The following is a 26,630-nucleotide window of genomic DNA, read 5'->3' as shown; positions in this document are numbered from 1 at the left end:
TAAGATTGACAAGAACAGATCAGATCTGTAACAGTAAAAGGCCTAAACACACTGTCTTCGTACATAAAGAGGAAAAAGGGTAATAGAATGTGCATTGAAAAAGCTGGGTAGGAACAGAATCTACTGCAAGTAAGCTGTGTTTAGATAAGTGTTAATAGCTGGAACTTAAACAAAATTAATTAAAATTGTAATTAAGAGCTAGTGATGAGTATACATCACCAAATCTCAAAACCAGAATGAGTTCAGAAATAGATACAGCAAACTGAAGAAATACATGCTGAGAAGACACAGCAAAAAACCTTGCAATTCTGTGCTATAATCATGCGACCATTAACTTTCCATACTAGAAAATTCTGTTTATGAGCATGGTTAGATGGTAGTATGTTTCTTGAGTAGGTGTTTCTTTGTGTAGATGCATTGTTTATTTCTTATCAGTTGAGGCATAAATCATTCTAGTAGAATCTGATTTGTTACGACACCATGTTCTAAATTATAGGCTTACTATTATTATTTATTAAAGTAACCACAGTAGGTTTTCTGCCTCGGTTACTTACTCCCAGCTTCTTGTATGGTTTAAATACATATTGTAACTAATTAGCCACAGATACAGCTTCAGATATTGAAATATTATTAATGTGGAGTTCTGAACATCATAAATCAATTTGTAATTACCAGTAAGGAAACACTTCCCATCTGACTCTATGCTTCAAAGACAGGAGCCATATGATAATGATGTATTGCAAGTTTGCCTGTGCTCAGAGTTTGCACAGCACAGTGCAACTCTGGTCTCAAAGTTACTGAAAGAATAAGCTCTTTGTAGAAGCCCTTTGAAGCTGTTTCTGGATGGACTCTGAAATGGGCCTGCTGTGAGTCCAGTAGTTTAGACATCAGAGGAGATAACTCCTGATGGTAGGCTGTGATTTACCCAATGTTTCTCATCTAGAACATAGAGCCAGTATTGCGAAAAACAAGAACTTTCCTTGTTCTGCTGACAGTCAGCACACAGAGCTTTACATGGTTTCATATGCTGTGCTATGGCAAACACTGGCATTTGAGAGTAACTGGCATTTGACAGTGCTAGCTTCTAGATACTCTAATAACTGTTGCTTGTGTGTAAGGTCATCTCCTCTATTTGAAACCTGTCTGGGGAGAATGAATGGCAGTGATCTTATTATCCATATAATTTATTTTTCCTTGGTAGAAAAGGCTGGGATGGTTTGGGTAGTGAGGGAAATTACCGTATATAGAATGAACTGGGAATAAGACACAGCCCTGAGACATGAATATATTTAGTGTATCAGCATAATTAGTTCCATGAGTTTAGATTTTTCTGCACAATGCATACAAATGCCTCTAAAGGCCTAAGTTCTCAGAGTCAGTCTTGATTTCCTGGCTCAACAGGTACTGAAGGTTTTTAGCTTGACCCCCCCTGCAGGATAAGCACACAAATTTTTAGCACCATGGCAAAGTACAGGCTGTTCTAGGGTATGCTTTAGACATAAGCAATGCAGGAGTTATTAAACTAAGCTCAGCAGTTGCCCAGTAGCTCTTGCTTAGTATCATCAGTGCTGGCTTCATGCTAACTACATATAAAGATGTCTTCTGTGCTTTCTAGCAACCCAAGTAAGCAGGAAGGTTTATTACATAAGGTGTAGTGTCACATCTATACAGAAGATCTGTGTCTGCATTTACACAATAATAACCCTGCAATAGTTATCACTTTGAAAGCCAGGACAGTTGAAAGAACAATGCAAAGATAAGAGCTGAAGTGGAGAAGTTTTTTGAGCCCTTCACTAGCTGTAGATGGAGCCAGTTGGACTGTTTTCACATGTGTACTATGTCTGGCTGGGATGGAGTTAGTTTTCTTCACAGTAGCTTGTATGGTGCTATGTTTTGGATTTGTAATGAGTCTTGATAGCACACTGATGTTTTAACTAATGCTGAAGAGTGCTGGCACAGTGTCAAGGCACTGTCTGTTCATCACGCTGCTCCTTCAGCAAGTGGGCTGGGGGTAGACAAGATCCTCTAAGGGAACACAGCTAGGACACCTGACCTGAATTGACCAAAGGGATATTGATATTCCATACCATGCAAGGTCATGTGCAGCGATAAAACTGGATAAAGCTGGGGAGGAGTTTTCCAGGGGTTTTTTCCAGGGGTTTTGAGCCACTGCTCAGGGTCTGGATGTGTCTGTGATGAGTAGCCTGTGATGAGGGATTGCTTTTGCATCACTGGGGTTTTTTTGTTTCCCTGCATGTGTTGTTTTGATTAGTTTCCTTTGATTTATTAAAATGTTTTTATCTCAACCAACAAGTTTTGTCACCTTTGCCATTTGGGTTCTCTCCCTCATCCCACTGAGGAGGGGAGTGACCCAAGTGGATGTGGTTGTGCTTAGCTGCCTGCGGTTAACTACAACAGCATGGTACCTTTGAGTCTGGGAGCATGGTTTTGAGCCCTGAAGCTGCATCCGTGTGGATCCAGCTCAGATATGAGTGGCCTAGCAGATATGTGAAATGACCTATATTGTTCAGAGCTTGGTTGGTTGAGTTACATCCTGGAGCTGTCAAGATTGGCTCTGGTGTCTCTTCTTCCTACCACAGTTAATGTATTGCTAATTATATTGCAGTCCATTACTATGTGTAGTTGAGTTGAAAGTTTTAGATTGTTCTTTCATTTCTGCATGCAAAAATAATTAACTCTCAGTAACTAAGGCCACTGCTATCTGTTGACTTCAGTATACCTTAATTTCTAGTAACAGTGTAGCTGTAATTAATAGCTAATAATAATGCAAATTTTAACTGTATGTGATTGTATTTTTCAGTGGATACATTTCTAAGACAGTAGAATTCCACAAGCTTAAATTTTTTTGTAGTGTTAGGCCCTCCTTTAAACATTAGATCTATAAACATTAGAATTTAAAAATTTCAAAATACATTAGTGCCTTTTATGCCTTAAATTGTGTGTCTTAACTTGAGGTGTGCTACAGATACCATATTTTGAAAAGACAAATGATCTGTAGTTTCTTGAAATGAGGGCTCTTCAAAGCATTAACATCAGTGGATTGAAAATTGAGACATCAAATAACTAGTTCTTGAAAACTTCAGTACAAATTTTAAAAGAATGTTTATGTTTTCAACTTGTCATTGAATATCAAGACTCTAACCAACTGGGATATTTTCCTTGATTTTAGGAGCCATCCTGACGTACATAAATTCAGTGTGGAGACAGTCCAGTGGTATCCTCATGACACTGGCATGTTTACATCCAGCTCATTTGATAAAACCTTGAAAATATGGGATACAAATGTTTTACAAGTAAGAAAGAATTTGTACAGCTTGCAGGCATCTTTGTTACATGTTATTCATTCCGCATCTACAGTTCTCCCACAGCTAAACAGGACCAAGCATCCAGAACAGTGAAAACCAGCTTATTGTTAGAACTGTGGGTGCAGCAGCAGGGTGGCATGCTTCTGGCATTCACGCATACCTTGCTGCATACGTGTCTGTTTCTGAAGACCTGATGTCTAAACTGTACAAGAGCTTGGAACCCTTGGGACAATGCCTTTCTGCTTTTGCTATGAACAGGAATACAGATAGTTGAATTTATGCTATGTAAACTTGTCTACCAAGGACTGGTCTGAAGTTCATTCTTGGGGATTGTTGAATGCAGTGGTAGTGTACAGCAGGGCTAATTATTTTTCGTACCCAAGGCCTCAATACTGTTTTTGAAGCACTGGTGAATCTTGGCATTCAGGGTCATTAAGTCCAAAATTCTGCTGTTGTAAGCACTATAGACACTATTTCTGAAAATTGGTGGAAAATGAGAGAAACCATTAAGAAAATGCTAAACGATGTAACTGGAGTTATTAAAACAAACAGATTCTGCAGGACTTTAGACTGCTTTGACTCACTAATCCTCACATCTAATTGTTGAATTATAAATTAATGGCTGAAGTTTATCCTGTTTCCAGTACGAATGTATTAATGGATTTACACTGATGCTATTTGAATGCTATTTCATGTGTAGTGAAAGAATTACAAAAAAGAGGTCCTAGGGACACAATAAAGAATAAATTTTGACCTCTCTTTTTGTGAGAAGTGGAGCTGTGATTGCAGTTACTAAGTCTTGTAAATGCAAAGTTCAGTTCACTGTCCAGGTAGTTCTGTGAGCATCAGTTAAAAGACGAAGTGTGCCTGTGAAGATTGACTGACCTGTGGTGCCACCAAACAGTGTATTTGAAAACACACATAGCTTAGTTCTAAGGGATTTTTTGTCCATGTAAAATATTTCAGAATGAGACAATAAAAGCAGTTGTACTGGAAAGTAATTGTGCTGATTATTAAATCCAGTATTATTTTTCATTAATTTTGAACACTCAAAAGGGAGCTAATAATTTTGTATGGTCTTTTGGGTTTGAGGGTTTTTTTGAGGAATTGAAGATAGTATGTGATGTTTGTGAACGACAGGCTTCTAAATTTAGTCTGAGTGCTGCTTTCCTGTTGGTATCTATCTCCATGTTGTAACCTTCTTGTTTGGTGTGTTTTCTTGTTAGCTTACTCAATTTTTTGACAATTTTTTAATTTCCGTTTGCACTTCTGATTAACTAATTTTCTTGGTCTTTTTTTTGGGTTATCTCTGAGCTATGGCATAGTTTTTCTAGTGTTGGAAAGGGAATTATTTAGCTATGTTTGTCTTCTGGTTTCTAACCAGGAGAGTTACTGATAGTATGTAAATAGTAGTATTTTTATTATTCTCATTTGTAACCGTTAATTGAAAAATAGTTAATAATGAGGATTTACATTCTACTAACATACATGCACTGTGATTAATTTAATCTGTTTATTATCAGCCTGCAGATGTATTTCACTTTGAGGGAACAGTCTATAGCCATCACATGTCTCCAGTTGCTACAAATCATTGTTTAATAGCAGGTATGCATATGGTTTTAAGAAAAGCCCAATGTATTTGGGGGTTATAGTAACAAGCAGTAAGTAATATTCAGTAGGGCTTTTTTCCCTCCCCTGTCTTATTTTTACATAATTTGAATCTTCCTAAGATGTAAGATCATTGGTAACATAAAGTATTACTGGTTAGTCAGATGACGTTGATGAGAATATCACATTTATTCCTCTGAAATAACGCATCAATCAATTCTCCTTCTAGATAAAAATTCCTATGTGTAATTAGATTACCTATAATTATATGTTAACATTTGAAGATTATTATATCCAAACAGTAAATTGTGTATGTAGTGCTTACATGTACACAACTTAAATATGTTTAGGAAAAAAAAAAATTAGAGGAGATATTTGTAATTTTTCAGTTTCATAAGTACTGTCCTGTGTATCTCCAGTTTCTAAATTTTGTTTGCTATATGGTATATTTACTTGGACTAAAAATGTAAATCTATTAATAGAATGCATTGCTCTGACTAAATAAACAGTTACTCAGCTAGCACTTTTTCTATTTCTTTGTCTTGCTAAGATTTTTTGTTCTCTCAAATGCTGGGTATTTTTTTTAGCTGTCTTTGTTTCTCTTGTTACAGTTGGTACCAAAAGCCCCCAAGTACAGCTTTGTGACTTGAAGTCTGGATCCTGTTCTCACACTCTGCAGGGTACTTTTTAGTCTGAAACATAAACGTTAAACAATAACTACTCTGAGTAAAACAAGTCCTGTAAAGAAATACTGTATACAATGTATTCTTTATCAGTAACATGACTAATCTATGTATTGCCAGTTGGGAAGGTTACATAGTGGCAAAAGGTTCTTCTGGGTGTTAGTCTAGTGCTAATGAATTGGGGAAAACAAATACTAATTAATGAACAGTTACTATAGATGTTTGGGCATTCTTATGATCAAATCAATAGTAATTATTTAATACATGGTTGGACATTTTCATGATCTAATCAATAGTGATTACTATTTATTACATGGTTAAGTGTAGGCATTGGGTTTGTGTTACAGAAATTCAATATGTGGTTCTGTTTTTTGTAAAAAACCAAACAACAACCATCCACCCCAAAACAAGAAAACTTCACTATTTTGAAAACAATACCCTGTGGAAGTTCTTGCATGGATTTGTTTAGAAGTTTCTGTATAGCAGGCAACATACTACTTGCTACAGAGAGGTAGTATCTAGTCCTTTGCATTTACCTGATTCAGTAAATACAGAGATTTATTGTTCCCTAATCCAATTCCTTGTTACACTTAATGAGAATTTGGCCTTAATGTCTTTTTTCTAATGTTTACTTTTTGGAGTATGAGTGTATATATATATACACATGCTCAAGTGAAGACAATTACAGGATAAATCTTCATACTTTAAACCAGCAGAGCAAGAGCTAGATCTGATCTAGAAACTGTAGAGAAGCCTTAGCTCAGACACAGCAATAAGCAAATGCTCTTTCTTCAGTGGCCACCTTAAGTCTTAAAGCAGCCTAGGTGCTTTGGTGTGATGCAGAGCTGAACTGAATCAGCCACAAAGGGTGTCTCAATGTTCTGTATCTAGAACTGAGAGCACCAGGGAGTGCAGACACAAAAATAGTTCTCTAATCTATCAGTTTAGTTTCAGCCAGGCTTCTTAATTTTGCCACAAGAGTTAGTGCTTTCCAGGCAGAAGCTGGTTGTGTCTTTGTACACAGGCTGGTACAATTAGCTCAAGTGCAGTATCAGAGGAACAAGCGGAAGGAGATTGTCCTCCACTACACATAATTTAATCATTCTTTACAGAACCTGAAGGACTCAATAGTGTCTTGAAGATAGGTGTGAATATTTTTCACATAGGCTAACTCTAGCAGCTGAAATGGAGCTAAATGCTTGGCTGTTTACTTAATGGATCCAAATAAATGTGGCTGCCCTGAGTCTTCCTAGTGTATCCTGTAATAACTGTATTATGGAGATTTTTTCATTATCCTGGGCATCGCAGCCCTTTTGATTACTTCAGGTAATGGAAGGGGAACTACTGGAAGGTGTACCAGAAATAAGGTCTCATAGCTCTAAACTGCATTAGCAAAAATGTATTTGTATAAATTAGTTTATTTTTCAATGTATTTCTATTATTAGAAATACTTCTTACTAGAAATAGTGTCCTTTCCATTTAGGACACTTTGCACTTCTTATTGTCTGTATTTGTTTAACACTTTTAAAGCTATCCAAGTTAAAGCGTGTGTGTATATATCTGTATTACTTGGCACTAAGCTGCACTGGGCATGACATTGCTAAGAAGACATTTATCTTAATCTTTTTATATTTCAGACCTAATTAGGGGAAAAATATCTCAAATTCAGAAAAAGAATATTTGAGGCTAAACTGAATGTAGTTTTAATCTTAAGTACATAAGGTAAATACACTTTTTATTAAACATTTTGAAAGAATTTGAAGAAAAACAAATGGAAGGTTCTTTCTGTGGGTGAGATTGCCGGTGCTAACACAAAATTTAATAGCAGTATCTAAGGTAAACTCAGTAGCTGTTACTGTGCTGTTATGTGTTTTGCATAGGCAAAACTGTCTTTGTTATCAAAGGTTATACACATGTAACACTGTGTATCACTTCCAGCTCACTGCAATCCCACTCAAGCAAGAGGAAGAGGAGTAATAACCTCTAGTCCAAAATAATATTTTCATAACATTCACATTATAATTTAGATTATTATTGTGGACTGGTGGATCGAGTAGGTTTTGCTTTTACTTTGTTATTTATGTAAAATGGGATATATAATCTTTTTTCATATAATTTTTAGGTCACAGGCAAGAAGTACTGGCAGTATCTTGGTCCACACGTCATGAATATGTTTTGGCAACAGCAAGGTAGAGTGTTGCTGGACTGCTACATGCACTAAAAATGTCTGATGTTAAAATTTTCTGTATTCATTCTCCATGTGTTTTACAATTCAAATGCACTTTTAATCTCACTTACTTTGACCTGTTCAGTTTTGTAGATCTTACCTGGAAAAACTAAGCCTGAAGAGCTATCCAAGGGGTGCTTTATTTGTAGGAAGATTGTACAGAAATTCAAAATGGTAATTGCACTTAAAGGTATAGGAAAGTCATATTTGTAGAGATTTGTAGAGAGCACTGTAGAGATACTTACATCTTACTGTTTTAGTGCATGCATTGCCAATTTGTTTTATAACAAAGTAAAACACATTTAGCTCAAAGTACCATCCTCGTTATTCATGGAATCATAGAATCATTTAGGTAGGAAAGACCTTTGAGAACATAAAGTCCAACCGTTAACCCAGGACTGCCAACTCCATCACTAAACCATATTGCTAAGCACCACAAATATACTTTTTTATACATCTCCAGAGGTGATGATTCTACCACCTCCCTGGGCAGCCTGTTCCAATGCTTCAGTACCCTTTCAGTGAAAAAGTTTTCCTAATATCCAGTCTAAACCTCCCCTGGCATAACCTGAGGCCATTTCCACTTGCTCTAACACTTGTTACTTGGGAGAAAAAAACTACCCCCACCTGCCTACAGCCTCCTTTCAGGTAGTTGTAGAAAGCAATAAAATCCCTCCCCAAGCCTTCTTTTCTCCAGACTAAACAATCCCAGTTCCCTCAGCTGCTCCTCATAAGATGTGCTCCAGATGCTTCACCAGGTTTGTTGCCCTTCTCCGGACATGCTCCAGCACCTCTATGTCCCTCTTGAAGTGAGGGACTCAGAACTGAACATGGTATTCAAGGTGTGGCCTCACCAGGCTGACTATAAGGGGACAATCACTTCCCTAGTCCTGCTGACCGCACTGTTTCAGATACAAGCCAGGGTGCTGTTGGCCTACTTGGCCACCTGGGCACACTGAGGGCTTATATTTAGCTAGCCATCACCCAGCACCGAGGTCCTTTTATGCCAGGCAGCTTTCCAGCTGCTCTTCCCCAAGCCTGTAGCATTGTGTGGGGTTGTTGTGACCCAAGTACAGGACCCAGCACTTCTTGTTGAACCTCATACAACTGGCCTTGGTCCATCGGCCCAGCCTGTCCAGATGCCTCTGCAGAGCCTTCCTAAGGCTCTTCCCATCCAAGAGCCATCCAAGCCATGAACAGACAGTTTCTCCAGTAGAATGCGGTGGGAGATGGTGTCAGAGGCTTTTCTAAGGTCCAGGTAGACAAACAACATTCACAGCCTTTCTCTCATCCAGCTAGCAGGTCATCTTGTCATAGGAGACAGGGTTCGTCAAGCAGGACCTGCCTTTCACAAACCCATGCTGGCTGGGCCTGATCCCCTGGCTGTCCCACACATGCCACGTGATGGCACTCAGGATGATCTGCTCCATGACTTTTCCAGCACCGAGGTCAGGCTGACAGGCCTGTAGTTCCCCAGATCCTCCTTCCTGCCCTTCTTGTAGGTGGGCTTCACATTGGCTAATCTCCAGTCCACTGGGACCTTTCCAATTAGCAGAACTATTGATAAATGGTGGGGAGTGGCCTGGCAAGCTTCTCCGCTAGCTCCCTCAGTACTCTCGGGTGGATTCATAATTATATCAAAGAGCATAACTTGGGTAGCATAGCAGATGGGTAATAACTTTCCAAGCTACAGTAATTCAGTGAGTATGAGTTATATGTTGTTATTCCCAGGCCCTTTTGCTTTTCATTGCAGTCATTTTCAGTCTAAAAGGTCCTCTTGCATATATTGGTTTTTATATAACTTGCATATATATATATAAATATAAATCTATCTATATATATATAACACTTGCATATATTAGCTTTTGATTATAATCTGACATTTCTCTCCTCAGGTTTATTGTTGGCATGTTTTTTCTTTTGAATTGCAGAGAGGCTGCTTTATAAGTTGAGAGTGAAATTTGAATAAGTTGATATTGAATTGCATACCTTTGGCTTTTGATGCCAAGTTTCTGAAAGGCTTAACGTAGTAATGAAATTTTCTAAGTGTGATTTTTTGTTTGTTTTAGCAAACAAAAATTTTTTTCTTTGCTTTTCCATAACAGAAATAGTAGCAAATGTCGTTTATTAAATATTGACTTATCAATGTCTTCTGAAACATTTTGCTTCAAAGTCATGTAACTATAAACTGCATCTACCAATGTCATCATGTTACTGTATCATAATTGCATGTTAAACATGTTTCTTATGGGTCCATTACTTAATTCAGTACTGTAGTTGGACTACTAGTTCCTAACAACACAACTCCATTTTGCCATTTGCTGAGACAAATACAGGCAAGAGCTGTCAACACTTGAGATAATAAAGAAGTAGTGAAGAGTAACTGACTGGTACTGCTAAAAAGAGAATCTAGACTAATCTTGCATATCAGGAGATGTGACCATTTTCCAAGACACGTACATATTTGGTTGTGATCTCTTCAGGGGAGGGAAAATACATATTGGGATTTATGTGGCTTGCATGTGAAACATTATTTTGAATTTCTCTTTGTGATGCTTGGCTCTTCTATAGTTTTGGCAGGAGACTGGAACAGTCAGAGAAGAGACGTGTTTTCTGTGTGTCTTTCACAAACTTCAGTTTCAGGCAGGAACATTATAAGCTCATTCTTGCTCAGTAGGACTGGCTAGAAAAGATCAGCTAATGGAAGACTGCATCATCAAAAATGAACAGCTGTAGGCTTTTATAATAGTGAAGCTCTCTATGCCTTTGTAAGAAATTTCAATGAGCTACTTGTGGTTGTTTGCTCACTTTACAGTCAGTTCAAACCTCAGCAATATCTATATTCATGGTCTTAGAAATTTTGTTTGCAGGAAAGTAATATTTTGTCAGCATATTCAGTTGCAGTACCTCTTGGAAGCTAACACAATCAATCTGCAGTGGAGAGGAGCACAAAAGAAAAAAATTGTCATTAGCTTTGTCAGATGCAGAACAGGTAATAAGCAATAGTTGGTTTTGCCTTGGTCAGCTGGTGTATTATACTATATGTATTTCCAATACTAATACACTGATCTAACTTGAGAACACACAAAAGCATGTAGTACTTCAGTTGAAAGACTGCTTATCTAAGAAGCAGCATGATTGGGTGTATTTTCTAGCTGTAGATCACAGAGATGCAGTTTTATTTCTTTCAGCTGGCGTGAAAAGTGATTTATGTTTTTGCAGGTTTTTTTCTCCAAAAGGACATTTAAGTTGCTGATAGCTGTCTGAATACTTTCAATAAGTACCTCTACACTGGTAATTTAGTATATGGGGAAACAGTCTTTTCCACTAATTTACCTCCTATATGTAGCTGGGAGTCTTGTGGTGCACACAGAAGTATATTACTGGAATGCTGGGAACCAGAATGAATTACAGCAGCATGAACATTGGTCTTTCCCTCCTTGTGCCACCCTGGTAACATAGACAAAGCCAGTGAGTTCCTACAGAAGCAATTCTCAGTGTTCCTCTGCTATAGCACTATGACAACAGCATAGAGGCCTATCCAGCCTATGGGTATGTAGCCAACTTCTGTGCCAGTCATACTATACGTTTGTGATAGCAAGAGTCTGAGTTCCCAGACAGCCATGCTGCAGTCTCTAGGTACCATTGAGTCACAGAAGAATTAGCAAGTTCATTCCTTACCTATGTACGTGTGCAAGGTTCACTCTGAACTTAAGTGCCTGTACTGTACCAGCTGTATTTATTAATACATAGAAATGAATGTCTGATGTCTCTTAAAATCTTTTCATTAATTTCTCTTGGCTTTGATGTGACTGCATGATGAGAAGCTCAGAATGGTCGCTGTACCAGGGTGACTGCCAGATGAGTTGGCTAAAGGCAGTTATTGAACCTGGGTGCATACAATTTCCCTGATGTGTGCAAATTTGTTTTTCTTAGTGCTGACAGTAAAGTAAACTTATGGGATGTGAGGAAAGCATCTGGATGTCTGAGTACACTGGATCAGCACAATGGAGAGAAGTCCAAAGCATCTTCTGAGGCAGGTAATACAGAATGTAACTGGTAATCCATGTATAACTAGAAGCATTGTTATATTTCATAAATACGTTGAATACTAAGACCAGCAAGGACAGTAGCGATTACCCAGTTGTTACCTACTGTATAACTGTTGTGGTTTAACCCCAGCCAGCAGCCAAGCCCCATGCAGCTGCTCACTCACTCCCCCCTCACCCAGAGGGATGGGGAGTGGGATCAGAAAGGAATGCAAAACTCGAGGGTTGAGATAAGAACAATTCAATAGGTAAAGCAAAAGCCGCCCATGCAAGCAAAGCAAGGAATTAATTCACCACTCCCCATGGGCAGGCAGGTGTTCGGCCATCCCCAGGGAAGCCGGGCTCCATCGTGTGTAACTGGGAAGACAAACACCATAATGCCAGATGTCCCCTCTGTCCTTCTTTTTTCCCCCAGTTTATATACTCAGCACGATGGCATATGGTATGGAATGTCCCTTTGGCTAGTTTGGGTCACCTGTCCTGGCTGTGTCCCCTCCCAGTGTCCTGTGCCCCTCCAGCCCTCTCACTGGCAGGGCCTGAGAAGCTGAAAAGGCCTTGACTCAGGATAAACATCACCCAGCAACACCTGATAACACACTGATGTTCTTAACATTGTTCCAACACTAAATCCAACACACAGCACTGCACCAGTTACTGAGAAGATTAACTCTATCCCAGCTGAAACCAGGACAGTAACAGAGGCTGTTCAGTTTTATTACGTTACTTCTGTTGTAGAGACTGCGTGTGGTTGAGGATCTTGTTTAGAGAGATCTCCTTGGCCATCAGTATTGTATCTGTTCTAAATATTTTTCTCCTTAAAATGGGAAATTTGGCCATCCATTTTATGGGCAGAAGAATCCATTCCTGCTGTAGATCAGGTTTCATACAAACAGCAATCTCTTCATACTTCATCAGCTGTTCCAGCAGTTAATTACCATCTTTTAAAAACAAAGACAACACAAACAAAACCCACAAAAGCACATTCCTTTCCTGTTTAATTTAGTCTTGCTTCCAATGTAAGTCTCTAGAATATTTTTTTCATATGTGGTCCATAAAATCAATTATATTCCTTTCGTACTGCATAAAGTATACAACAGAGTATAAATTTATGATTACATTTAATGTAACAGGAAGCTAAATTACACTTCTTTCACTACAGTCAAATGCATTAATGGTGCCTTGTATCAGTTACTAGCTACGTTAATGTTATTTTATGTATATTAAGGTCACGTTTTGATACTCAAAAAAAACCCCACCAAAACAACAACAACAAAACCAAAACTCAATTAAAGGAAAGCTTCTCAACTCTAGATTATAGTTCATGGTTTCTGATCAATTCTGGACAAAAGATTCTTAATTTTGGCAGACTCTTCAAGTACTTGAAGAGTCACTATTCTGAGGTAGAAATACATAGTATTTGAAATTGAATCACAAAGCAGAAACTGAGTGTCATGGCTCTGAACAAAGGGATTTGCATAGCATAAATCATAGTTATTACAGCTACAAGTCAGTCTGTCTTGTTATGTTCAACTTAAATTGCATGTAGAAAAATACATGCAAGTCTTTGTATAATCAAACTAATTTTCCAAAATGTACAGTTAAAGAATATGAAGTAGCAGTAAGTATCTGTTCTAATAACTCTGCTCACTACTATGTATATTATAGTGTGGTAATATAGATGTTTGGTTTTAACAATTTTAAATTTCATTTTAACTCAAGGAATTAGAGATGCAAATGCTCTAAAGAAATCTAAGACTTTTGAAAAAGGAAGTGTTTGGACAAACTATTTTTTTAAGAAAACCAAAATTTTATGTAACTCCCAAGGTAATTGATGCCATTTTATACATTCCTTTGAATGACATGTTGTCTTGTTCAAATATAACAACTTTCTTTTCAACTTAATTTCACAGACATGTTCAAGATGATTTTTTGATAATCCAGTGGCAATCACATAGACTAGGATATTGAATATACTGAAATATAGCTGAACCAAACCAAATGCAATTAACAATTTTTTTTATAAAATCGTTGAAAAACAGATAACACATTTTACTTAAGAGGTATGTCTGAATTGTGTATATACGGTATAATACATAACTTGCCCATTTTTAGTGAGTTAATTTATGGGCACCACAATCAGGTTTGCTGGGTAGTGCTAAGTTGGTTTTAAACTACTTTAACATACTTAAGAATGTGCAGTATTGCAGGGTGAACTCGGTGGAATTCCTTTATAGTATTTTGTAAATAATACAGAATAGAATAGGATATTCAGGTGGAAGGGACTACAATGGTTATGTAGTCCAGCTGCCTGACTGCTTCAGAGCTGACCAACAGCTAAAGCGTAGTACTAAGGGCATTGTCCAGGACGCGCCTTCCCGCCCCCCCCGCAGCCTTGCCGCCCGCCCCTGGACGCGTTCAAAGACCTTCACGTGCTGCTTGAACCAGGGGGCCCAGAACTGCACAGGGTGCTCAAGGGGAGGCCACAGCAGCGCGGAATACAGCAGCACAGTCACCTCTCCTGACCGGCCGGTGCCGCTGTGTTTGGTGCCCCCAGGATGGGGTTTGCCCCCCTGGCTGCCAGGGCCCCGTGCTGCCTCCCGCTGAGCTGCTTCAGCCAGCACCCCGGGGCCCGCCCTGCGGGGCTGCTCTCCAGCCACTCGCCCCCGCTCGTAGCTCATAGCTCGTACTTGTGCCGGGCGTTCCTCCATCCTGGCTGCGGAGTCTGGCATCTGCTCTCGTTAAAAGCCATGCCACTGATGACTGCCCGGTGCTCCAGTCTGCCTGCATCCCTCTGCAAGAGGGATCTTCTCCCGCAAGAGAGCCAGCAGCACCTCCCAGCTTGGTGTCATCAGCAGACTTGCAATGGTGCGTTCAACCCCGGCGTCCAGATCACTGGTAAATACATGGAACGGAGCTGGCCCTGGAGTTCAGCCCTGAGGAGCACCGCTGGCGACCAGTCCCCAGCCAGCTGCTTTTATAAACCAGAAGTAGTAATTTACTGATATGTTACCATTTATGTACACAGAAATAAAAATGTGTATACAAAATAATAATTCTACTGTAGAAATCTCAACCAGCTCTTTTTCCTGACAGCAAGCACTGCTCACAATGGGAGAGTTAATGGTTTATGCTATATGAATGATGGACTTCATCTGTTGACCATTGGCACAGATGATCGGATGCGACTCTGGAATAGCTCCACTGGAGAAAACACATTAGTAAGTTTTCAGGGGTCTTCAGTTATGCTTTCATTTACATTTGATTTTAGAAGATTTGTAATTTGTGCAATCATAATTACAACAACTTCAGGTATTTATTAATATTCATAAATGATATAGCTGCTTAATCTCATAATTAGAAGACTTTGTGAGCATTTTTTTCCCAGAGTATGAAGAAGCCTGGTTCTACTTTAAAAATTGAATATAGTAACTTTAAGTTCATTAATTCCTGAGCATAGCTGAAAACACTCCGGACTATAATGAAAACCTTAATATACAGTGACGGTAGAATTTTTTGTTTGTTTGTTTAAACTCTTAGTTGTCAGCATGTTATTTACAGGGCAGTCCATACCTGAGAGGTTCACTGACTTACTGACTGCCTTTTTTGCTACTTTCTTTGTTTTTTTGTGGAGCCTGTTTTGAGGAGTTGTATTTGAATGTTAAAAAAAATCTATCCTTCTACATTTGCATTGCAACCAAATGATGGTGGGGGTGGGGCATCAAAATTAAATCTTTACTGCTGCTACAGTCCTTTCTATGGCTTGTTTTTTGCTGAAGGTCCCAGGTTTAATTTTCTGTTCTGTAAAGAATTTTTTCCCTATGTTTATTTTGAAAGAAGAGCATACTAGGTAAGTCAGTTTCCATGGAATTTTAGCCAATTGTAATTATAGCCCATTGTTGCTATCAGGTAAGGAAGAAATTTTACTGTGACGTAAAAATCTTTTACCTCTGCTGCAGAGTTTCAGAACACAGCAAAAAGAATTCCTTGTAGACATTTAAATGAAAGGATGTTTCTATCTCCATGCTACCAATATTTGCCAGCTTGTTCTCAGCACTTCATATACAGGCATCTCTCTGTCTTCAAATCACCATCACCAAAGTAGATAATACAGTTTGTTCACTCTCCTGTCACCAGCTGGATCACTGCATTTTGTTTTTCTGTGCCTGTTAGTTCATTGACTTGTTTCATAGGCTATTGTGCAGTTTTCTTATTTGGTGTGGAATGGCTTGATCCTGCCTTACTTTTTCAAGTCCAGAACTGTTTTCCAGAGAACTGTATTTTCACACTGACCAGAGGTATTGTATAAAACAATTTTTAAGGCACTAGAAGACAAATAAATGCATGTCTAGATAAAGGTTCACACCATAGTCACTGTATTTTCCCTACTAGCCAGTCCTTTTGATCTCTATAACTTTTTTCTGTCTTTCAAAAGGTATAGAAATTAAGCCATGCATATGAGTTTTTTTGAGCAATGAGCGGATTCAGGGCCTGGTGGATTGTTTCAGTTAGTAAGGGAAATGCATGCTGGAGTTGTGCACATCTTGCATATGTCCTTTATTAAAAAAGGAATAGAAAGCCTTGGTTCACTGAGTATAGGGAAAATTAAACAAAAGCAGGTTTTCTGTCTGTGTGCTCAAGGGACAAAGTCAGTTTTTAAGATCTTTCTTCTCTTCTTGTTTTGGCAGCATGCTTTTCTTTCCATTGCTTCTCTGTCAAGCAGGAACACTTACACTGAGTATATCCGTATAATTTGCTTTTCCCAGCCTCCACTCCTCCCTTTCATTGTACACGCCTTTGTTATGAGCAGTATTGTGGCTTGGGAATTGTTGCTGTTACAGCTCATATGCTGTGTAAAGGAGTTTAATTGCTTTTTATCAGCAGAGTAATATGCCTCTTAAAATTACTAGCCTTAACAAGACTTAACACAGGCAATATTTATAAACACTGTCTTTAAAAAACGAGCAGTATTATCCACAAAGGACATGCATAAGCTCCCTATCTCGTGAAAATATCCCCTCAATATGAAAAAATATCAACCTGCTTGTATGGTAATCAAAACTCTCTTTGTATACATTTTTATGACAATTGAGAGAAATTTTTCTCAGGACTCCTTTTTTATTATACTTTTCTTACATGAGTGCTCTTTGCTATGAAAGAACATTAAAAGTAGAGCAACAAGTAGTCTTCTTCCTTGCCTGGCTCAAGATCACTGATACTTACATTTGCCTCAACTTTGGACTCAGGTAATTGATGTAGTATGGATCAAGAACCTAAAAAAGCAAGACATTTGTATTAGAATATTTACCTGATAAACTACAAATCTGTTAGCTTATAGTCAAGAGATTTCATACTTAGGATTTTTTTTCTTCTTCTTTTTTTAACTCTAGGCCATGACGTTTAGGTAGGGAGCTTTAAAATCAACCCAGAGAGCTTTGCTAACATTATACGTATAAGTGAATCTCTTGCTTTTCAGCAGAAATTAAGAGCATAAGTTGTAGGACAATATTATTAGAAAGCAAAATATTTCATATATAATACTATGTAGTATTAAAGAATTTAAATTTAAAATACTGTTAATAGAAAAAAACCTACTTTTAAATCGTGAAATGTGTGAATTTCAAGTGTTTGTAGTGGACTTCTTCATGGAAAAAAAAATACATGTAAGTTTTTTATTTGTCCAAATTATAATGCTTTCTTTTAATTAAGTTTTTTTAGAGGTAAGCTGTACTGTTCTCATGAATATATTTCTGTATTTTCTCATGAATACACTTTTGATGTCTGATATAGTATATAAGTAGACTGATATATCCAACTGGAATATTTCCTAGCATGTTTGGAAACTCCACTGTCAACGTCTGGTGAGAATTTTATCTCTGTAGGTCTTGTCAAGGGCTTAAATACAGATGCTAATAAGCTATATTTCTTAAACTACTATTATTTGCAAGGCTTTCCACACACCTCAGAAGCTGGGTCGTAGAAATGTAGCATTTGTTCCTAACCCAGCTGCCCTTACAGAGAACAATATTGAATTTCTTAGTGGTGATTTAGCTTTGATTAGAAGACATGCTTTTTTTATCACTCTTGAATAGTTCGTAATTTAACAAGTTGTTCTTTCCTTCTTCATGAGTCTTTTTCTTGCCATTTATTTGTGCCATCCTTCTGCCTACCCTTCGGTTCTTTTCATACTACCTATTCATCTCCTACTGTTCCTTGCTAACTCATGAGGAGGAGATGCAGAATCTTTCCCTACATTGCAGATGTTTTTCCTCTGTTCCTTCTTCTCCAAGTAAGGGATGACTGGCTGAGGAATCCTTAGGACTAGTTCTTGTGTTGTCTAGGCTGATCCTTCTGTTCTTTGCCATTCTACTGGCATATACAATTCAGAAATGTATTTTTCTGCAACATCAGTGAACTCCAGCAAACAAAGGGCACTTTCAGGGTGTATATAGTGTATATCAATTTTTGTTCAATCTGTGGACTAAAATCTTGTAGTATTGGGACAAGTACTGTTCAACATCTTTATCAGTGATGTAGACAGTGGGATCAAATGCACCCTCAACAAGTTTGGAGATGACACCAAGCCAAATGGTGCAGTTGACACCTGAGGGATGGGATGCCATCCAGAGGGACCTTGATGAGCTCGAAAAGGGCCTATGGGAACCTCAGAATGTTCAGCAAGGCCAGGTGCAAGGTCCTGCACCTGAGTCAGAGCAAGCCCTGGTATCAATACCAGCTAGGAGATGAAGGGATTGAGAACAACCCTGGGGAGGAGGACTTGGGGGTACTGGTGGATGAAGAGCTGGACACGAGCTTGCAATGTGCACTCACAGCCCAGAAAGCCAGCCGTGACACTGGCCTGCATCAAAAGAAGCGTGGCCAGCAGGTCCAGGGAGGTGATCCTGCCCCTGTACTCCTCTTGGGCAAGACCCTACCTGGAATACTGTGTCCGTCTCTGGAGTTCTCAGCACAGGAAAGGCATGGACCTGTTGGAGCAGGTCCAAAGGAGGGCCACAAAAATGGTCAGAGAGATATAACACCTTCTCCTATGAGGAATGGCTGAAAGAGTTGGGTTTGTTCAGCCTGGAGAAAAGAGGAGGCTCCAGGGATGTGTTATTGCAGCCCTTCAGTACTTAAAGGAAGCTTATAAGGAAGATGGAGACGGACTTTTTAGTAGGGCCTGAGGGTGCTGAGACCTTGGAACAGGTTGTCCAGTGAGGTGGTAGATGCCCTGTCCCTGGAAAATTCAAGGTCAGGTTGGATGGGGCTCTGAACAACCTGATCGAGTTGAAGATGTCCCTGCTCATTGCAGGGGCAGGTTGGACTAGATGACCTTCAAAGGTCTTTTCCAAACCAAGCTGTTCTATGGTTTGTAAGTGTATGCTGTTGAAGGAGTTATTTTAATAGTTTCAATATCTGAGAGAAAATTATTATGTTGGCTCATCTAGGAAAATGTTTAAGGTGATACTTCCTGATACAGTTCTATTTCAGTGATAGTTTAGGTGCACTGGCACACAACAGTCCATGCAGTTCTAAGTGTGGAACTGCTGACTGTGGAACTTCTATTACTATTAAGGAGAGTAAACTTTAATGAACAGAAAAATTATTCTCTTGATAGACATCTGTAATTGGAAATCTCAAGAACTGTATTAACATTTGGAAGCTTAGAATTCATTTTACTGGGTATTAAATAAGAAATTAAATTGATCTTTTAATGTAAAGTTATTTCCTGTAGCTTTAGTTAGTAGCTAACTGCATAATCGTTCATTTTACAGGTGAATTATGGGAAAGTCTGTAATGAAAGTAGAAAAGGACTCAAATTCACAGTCTCTTGTGGCTGTAATCAGGAGTTTGCCTTTGTACCGTACGGCAGTACCATTGCTGTTTATACAGTTTTCACAGGAGAACAAGTAGCTGTGCTTCGAGGACATTATAGTACTGTCAACTGCTGTGTATTTCAACCTAATTTTCAGGTAAGTAAAGTACAAAAAACATTCCAGACAAACTGCAATATTTATGTTGATTGTCAAACCATTTGCACAAAGTGTTAACTTTTCAGGGATGTGACTTAATCAAAGATAGTGACATAAGAGGGAGTTCTGTGGCCTAGGCAAGAAAAGTTTGGTTAAGTTCTTGGGACGACCCTTTCTCTATTGGGTTTCTTCCGCAGTTCGTTTTGTCTCACATATATATATTTCAATATACCTATAGTAATTTTTTTTGGCTTACGTTCTCATTAATAAATCATATGTATTAAGGCTTCTGCCTGTTTTCTCTAAGACTGAAGAGGAGGCATTTGTCTTTCTCTGAGATACCTAAAACTAACCACAGTAAGAAAGAAGATGAAGTGCATTCAGGTGAAGTGCATTAGTATTGCTGTCAGTACTAAGAGTCTTCTCAAGTATTTTGCTAAGACGATCTTGCTCAAATGCCTGTAGTTATACCAATTACTGGATCTGTGAACAGTTTGGATGAAGTGTTGAGAACATGTTGAGCTTCTTAAATTAATCTAAGAACATTTCAGTTAAGAAATACCATAGCATTACAGGAATTCATGATGCTGACAGCCTTTTTTTTCTGCCTATGTTTTAATTTTCCTCTCCGACTGTGATATATTTTTCTCTTGCAATAAAAGACTTAAGGATAGAAAAGCTTAAGTCATTATGAGCTCTTCACAACAGATTGTTCTTATGGCTTGTGGTACAGCAGGAGCAGAGTGAATGTTGGTAGGATTTTAAAGCTGTTACATAGTTGCCCTCAGGTGCTGATATTAGTAGGATTTTAAGGCTCTTACATAGTTGCCCTTAGGTATTGAGGATTGTACTTCATGTTCCAGCTCCCCCTTTCTCATCATTTGTAGATGAGAAACACCAAGCAAAAATACTAGAGGCAGAAAGGGCACGTGGATATCTTTTCATTACCTCTTATACCTCATAGAAGTCAATCTGGTAGCTGTTGCTTTGAGTAACTTTGACTGAAAGAATGCTTCCTTGTCACTGAAATGGACTTTACAGAAAATTTTGGACACATTACAGATGGGGCAATGGAACCCAAGCTAATAAGCTTTTCTTAACTTGGAAAGCAGTTCCGACATGAGTAGGCAGTGAGGTGCTAGGTCCACTGAAAGGTGGAATATTCACATTAAAACTAAGGCACGTCTTTTCTGGACTGTTCTTGACTAGCTTAAAAAGCCCTTTGTGTTTTTAAGAATAGTTTCCCAAATATTGTTAGTGTGTTTCTATTGTCATCTTTGGTGGTGTTTTTGATAAACTGAAGAGGTGAGGCTCATTAAATCTCACTGTAAATCAGGTTTTTCAGCCCTGGAAATGCAAACCTCTGTATAATGTCTCTTGGCTTTTAAAATCCTTGGAAAAGAATCACTTGTGAGCATGCACACAAGAACTGCATCTGTCACTTTAGCTGTAGGTTTATGTTGGCAACAACTTGATTTGTTTATCTGTTGTGATTCCCGATTCTCTTTCAGAATCACTGTTTTCCGGAGTTCAGTTCTATATTCCAGAAGTGTGACTGGATTTTCTTGTTCTTTAAATGCTTTGCTTTTAGTTGTGTTCAATTGTTACTCTGATGGAATATCATTACTATAGTCAATGCATCAACACCAAAGGCAGTGGTAGTGTTGACTATTTGCGTTCACACACACTTCTAAATAGCTCATTTATGTCTTGAGACAATTCATCAGTCTTCATATAATTCCAATAGAAATTATGATTTCCCAGTTAAAACTCATTTTCTAAGAATGCAGTCACGTGTAAAATGCATGGTTAACTGGTTTATTTTACTCTTGCAAGCAATGTTAAATCAATATGTTAGTTATTCAAAGCTGTGCATTTCTATTTTCAGTTATTAGTTGTAAATAAAATCAGTTTTGCTTGACCAATGGTTTTTATATTCCTGTATCTTAACTCTGTAGTAACTGATCCATGTAATCACCTTTTCTATTGTATCATTCTACTTTTTCTCTGCTGTGCCCCCACCTCCCCCAAATGGCTCGTTGGCTGACTTTCAGCTTTGTAGTATTTCAATACATATTAAAACATAATTAATTTCAGCAAGCCAGAAATTCTTAGACAACTTTTCTAAGTCTCTCTGATGTAAGTTATGTATCTACCAGTGAAATGTGTAGCAGATGGCTTTCTAACATTTTTCCTACTTTTACATTTGAAATTAGTACACTACCTTAATACGAAACAAGGTCTACATCTTTTATGCATAGTTTCTACCATGTCCATCTAGTAGTGAGTCTCTCTTGTTAAGAGTTTTCTTAATATTAATACTCTTCTGGACTTTTTCTGCTGTCTTTAACCCTGCTTGAGTGATTTTTGGCTTTGTCCTACCCTCAAACCCAGTCCTTAGATTTTCTTGCTATTTTTTTCTGTGCTCAAAGCTTCTGATTGATATTGTTGCTGCCAATCATATTCTTTCTGTTCATTAACTGTATTTTAGTTATCTTTGTTTCACCTTGTAACGGGAATAGACTTTGAAAGGTGCTTTAACATTGTTACAATTATGTATTAGAGGTAAAAAATGTCTTCTGTTTGCTCAGAGCCATATAATCAATATGATCGCTGACACCCAAGCAACTATTTGCAATCCAATGATATTAGTCTTTATCTGTTCTTATAAGGTCCAAATTAATTAGCAGGTTTATGTGGTGTTTGAGATACTGTGTGGAGCTGTCTGCACAGAATGGTGTAAGATTTGGTTAATGTGTGTATGTATGGCTTTTGAGGTACCGAGAATAGAGCCATGAAATCCACTATGTTGTTATTGGCCTAAATTGTTCTTACATGAGTATCTCTGTAAAATTAATAAGATGTTAGTCTGCTTGAGTAGGAACAGGTGCAGAATTTTGCCCTTTGATAAGAGCCATTTATTTAATAGGAGGTCGGTAATTTCAAGGGCGGTGTGGAAGAGGAAATCTTCATTGTGCAATCTTTTAGATAATGTTTACTGTTGGATCTAATACATTAGATATCATTGTGCCATATTAGCTGCTAAAATTTACATAAAGAAGACCTACCTTTCCCTTTCAGAAAAAAGAAATGGAGTAAACATGCACAAATAGCAGGTCATAAAATATTAGGTGTGCATCAGGAAATAGTTTTGCTTCTGTATCTATATATATAGAAGTATCTATAGATACTTCTATTGTTCAAGAAATGCTAATGACATTTCTGCAAAGGTATTTGGCAAATCCAGTGGTAAGAAAGTTAAATCAGGTTTTATTTGCAATCTTTCCTCAGAGTCTTAAAGCATTGTATTTCCATATATTGTACTATAAACATGCTCTATGCACGTTTATGGTACATTATACATGTATGTCCTATGCTGTACCATAAATATACATGGAGCTCAGTGGCTCTTCTTTTGATTGACTTAAGGTATGAGTCACCATTTCAGGCTGTAATAATTATAATTAATTATAAGTATTACTCAATGTAGTGCATGTTAACTGAAGATACTGCAATGCCAGGATCAGAAAGTGAGACAAGAGGTAATAAAGATTAAATTGAAGTGTACTGATGTCACCGTGACATTGTTCAGAAAGAGATTTTGGTGTGAGAAGAAGTTTTAAAGTTCTAGTGACATTCTTTATCCTAGACAGGAGGCCTAAGTAGAGTACTGCTGACAGGATAAAGTGGGATTTGACCTCTACCATGGTGTAACTTTGACCTGTCTTCTTTTAAACAAGATAAGTAGAATGTTTCTCTCATAAAATTCTAAATACTAATCTTACGTGTTTTATGCATGATGCTTCATGCATGGGACCAGTTTTACGAAAGTGAGTATGTCAGTTCTCTTGATTAAGATTACCCACACAAATAAATGAGTATTTATAGGAATTAGGCATTAAGTTCCTGCACTAACTGTCAGCATAATTCATGCAGCTCTAGAATTAAATATACATAACACAGGAGACTTTTTGCAAAGACAGAGCTGTAACTTATTGCGCTTTTGTTGAATCAGTGTATCAATAATGTGCATATATGCACAGTGTTGCTAGTTCAAGTGTAAAAGCCAACACGCTTAAAGCAAGGCTTTCATGCTGTCAGCCTGAATACAGAAAAAATACTTCATGTTTCACTCAGGCAGTCAGAAAATGTGGCTATACTTAAGTGTTTTCAGACATTTCATATAATATGCAGGAGTATGATTTGAGACTGAAGGCATATGAGAATATTTTTATGCGAATTCATTTAAATAGCGATTTGGAAGATAGAAGCATTATTAGTACAAAGTCTACTCCAAAGCTGGTGCAGTATTTCTCATTAGCAAAATTTCCTCACTTTAAACTGACAGAGAAGTCTGTATTTCCTTTAATAAAGACTGAAGAAAACTAAGCTATTTTTGACTATTAGCCGTTTGGTGTAGAAACTGTTTATTTCCATGTGTTCGCAGGGTGCCTTGCACAATGGGATCTCATTCTTTAGTCATTACCATAATAAATAAGAGTTATTTATATTAAAAATAATAAATCAGTCTTTCTGATCTCTGCCTTCCCAACAGGATACAGGCTTCAAATTGTTCTTTATTTGTTCTTTTCCTTCCTTAGGCATACTGAAACTGAATTTACTTAATACTACTTTGTTCCATACATATGCACTTTTCTAACATGTATTACTAGATGCTTTTGAGTTCCTTCATATTTTTTAATAATAATAAAAAAGATTTTTCCCTTTTTCTTTTTTCTTCTCTATTGAACATAAATCATCTCTAAGCTTTCTAACTGTTAGAATAGGTGTCTTTTCAGGAGATGTGAAAGGAAAGAAGAAAAAACAATAAAATTCATTTAAATGTGGGTAGTGCTGTTTTGCTGACCAGTCTGGGAAAAATATAAAAACTTACTTGGTTTCCATATTATTTAAAATAATGTTTATCAAGGTTATGTTACAAGTTAGAAATCTTATATTTTTCTTTGTTTTTAACCAGTATCTCATACAAGTTTTTCACCCAACGTTGTATCGATGTCACTATTTAGTAAATTCGTATAGAAGTTAATTTTTGTTTGTTTTTTTTAAAGGAACTCTATAGTGGTAGCAAAGATTGCAATATCCTTGCATGGATACCAGCTCTTCGAGAGCCAGTTAATGATTACGTTTCTGAAAAGGTAATGAATTTGTGAGTTTGAACTATACTTCTTATGGCTGTTATACTTGAGAAGGTGGTGTTGAAATTGAATATGAAGTATGTGTTTCATCATCAAAATTAACAATTCTAAGAGAAGAATCACCTATTGTTTCTGTGCAATCTTTTTATTGTTGTGGGGTTTCAAGAGGATGTTTTCTTCCATAGTCTAGTAAAATCTTCTGCAGAATTCTAGCTTCTCGCTTAATTAAAAGTAGTACTTGCCATTTGTCTATCAGTCTTTCAACTTCTATAGTTTCCTTAATTTCCAAACTGTTTTTCTCTGATTATGCTATTGTGGAATTGGAAAGGTGCCAAATATTGTATTTTAAATTGTTCAGGAATATACTGTGCATTAAACAGTAAGATTGGGGATGCCACACTCCATACCCAAATATTTGTGATGCAGAAAGATAATAAAGAGGGTTCTAAATGAGATTATTTTAGTATCTTTGGCAAGACATTAAGGCTGTTGCAGGGAAGTTCATATGTTGCAATTTTCGAAGAGAGTACTTTCCTCTCTCTGAGTATTAGAGCTGGGCAATAAAAATTTCAGTGAACAGTTTGAGAGGAAAAAATCCTAAATTTTAGGGAACTGAAACCATTCACAGAATCAGTCTGGCAAACTGTAATAATGTTAAAGAATCAGGATATATTAATGTTTTAACTTATAGCATACAAAAGTTCCACTTTTCAAAATTTCTGAAATCTTCCATTTTGGATGGTGGAAGTATAAGAAGCATACATTTTTTATAACATTTGCTTTGCTTTAAGACAATTGATTTATAAACTATCCTACACTTAAGCAAAGAAGAAAAAAGTGGCTTCAGTAGTTAGATACCCTAAGCTCAAAATCTATTTAATTTACCTGAAGTAAACATTTTTTTTCTGTAAGTGAGAATTCTGATATGTGCACATTGTTTTTTCATAGTCTGAAAACTAAAAACCCACAGGATTATGTACCCAGCTCTGATTAGAACTGCCCCTTTAAATTTGACATGGTGGAGATATGTGATATGTGCCATTGTTTTAAAATCTGTTAAGCTACAGCTGCTGTTTACTGATGTTGAAAGGAGCAGTTCTGCTGTCCACAGGCCACTGGCTTCTGCTCCCTCTCAAGTGCCAGAACAGCCATTTGAGCACCTATATGACCAGAATCTGAATCCAGGATAGAAATAAACAAGAATTTTTTTTTATCCTGAGTCTCTGTGATACAGTGCACTGCATAGCTGCACAAACCCTTTAGCTTGACCCTAAGGAGATGGAGGAGAGAAATATTTGTTGGAAGTGGATAGAGGCCAGGACTACTTGAGACAGTAGTGCTCAGTTAAGGAAATCATGAATTAAAATCCATGACTCAAAACAAACACAGTAATTTCCCTCTGTTATATTTTATATCAGACATTTGTAAAGCTTCGAGTCAGTGCTCCAGGTATTTTTTGTGAAATTGGAGTTAGAGTACTATTTTTTTTCATAATTTATTCTGTCTCTAATCCGTGAGAGACAAAATAGTTTGTCTGCATATAGTAATTTAAGGAATGCTGTTAGCATTGCCCTTATTTGACTTTAGTATTTTTAATTAAGCAAACCACTG

At 37.5% G+C, this 26,630-nt stretch overlaps 1 protein-coding gene across 11 annotated transcripts in view; it reads left to right on the top strand.

Moving 5' to 3' along the window:
* The window catches only part of ERCC8 (ERCC excision repair 8, CSA ubiquitin ligase complex subunit), a 40,529-nt gene that overhangs the window by 5,807 nt on the left and 8,092 nt on the right, over positions 1–26,630 (top strand). For 8 of the 11 annotated variants that reach the window (XM_055699450.1, XM_027808234.2, XM_055699455.1 and 5 more), the window contains exons 4-11: positions 3,191–3,314; positions 4,850–4,931; positions 5,546–5,614; positions 7,740–7,806; positions 11,781–11,884; positions 14,987–15,111; positions 19,666–19,863; positions 24,933–25,019. In XM_055699450.1, coding sequence (XP_055555425.1) covers positions 3,191–3,314; positions 4,850–4,931; positions 5,546–5,614; positions 7,740–7,806; positions 11,781–11,884; positions 14,987–15,111; positions 19,666–19,863; positions 24,933–25,019 — 856 coding nt within the window. Of the gene's footprint in view, positions 1–3,190; positions 3,315–4,849; positions 4,932–5,545; positions 5,615–7,739; positions 7,807–11,780; positions 11,885–14,986; positions 15,112–19,665; positions 19,864–23,512; positions 23,620–24,932; positions 25,020–26,630 lie in introns of those variants that run through there. The other 3 variants (XM_027808251.2, XM_055699457.1, XM_027808247.2) reach the window with 2 other exon arrangements.

This window comes from Falco cherrug, chromosome Z (genome assembly GCF_023634085.1).
Source record: "Falco cherrug isolate bFalChe1 chromosome Z, bFalChe1.pri, whole genome shotgun sequence".
Taxonomy (NCBI): domain Eukaryota; kingdom Metazoa; phylum Chordata; class Aves; order Falconiformes; family Falconidae; genus Falco; species Falco cherrug.
Note: the sequence above shows the minus strand (reverse complement) of the source record. Positions and strands in the feature narration are given on the sequence as shown.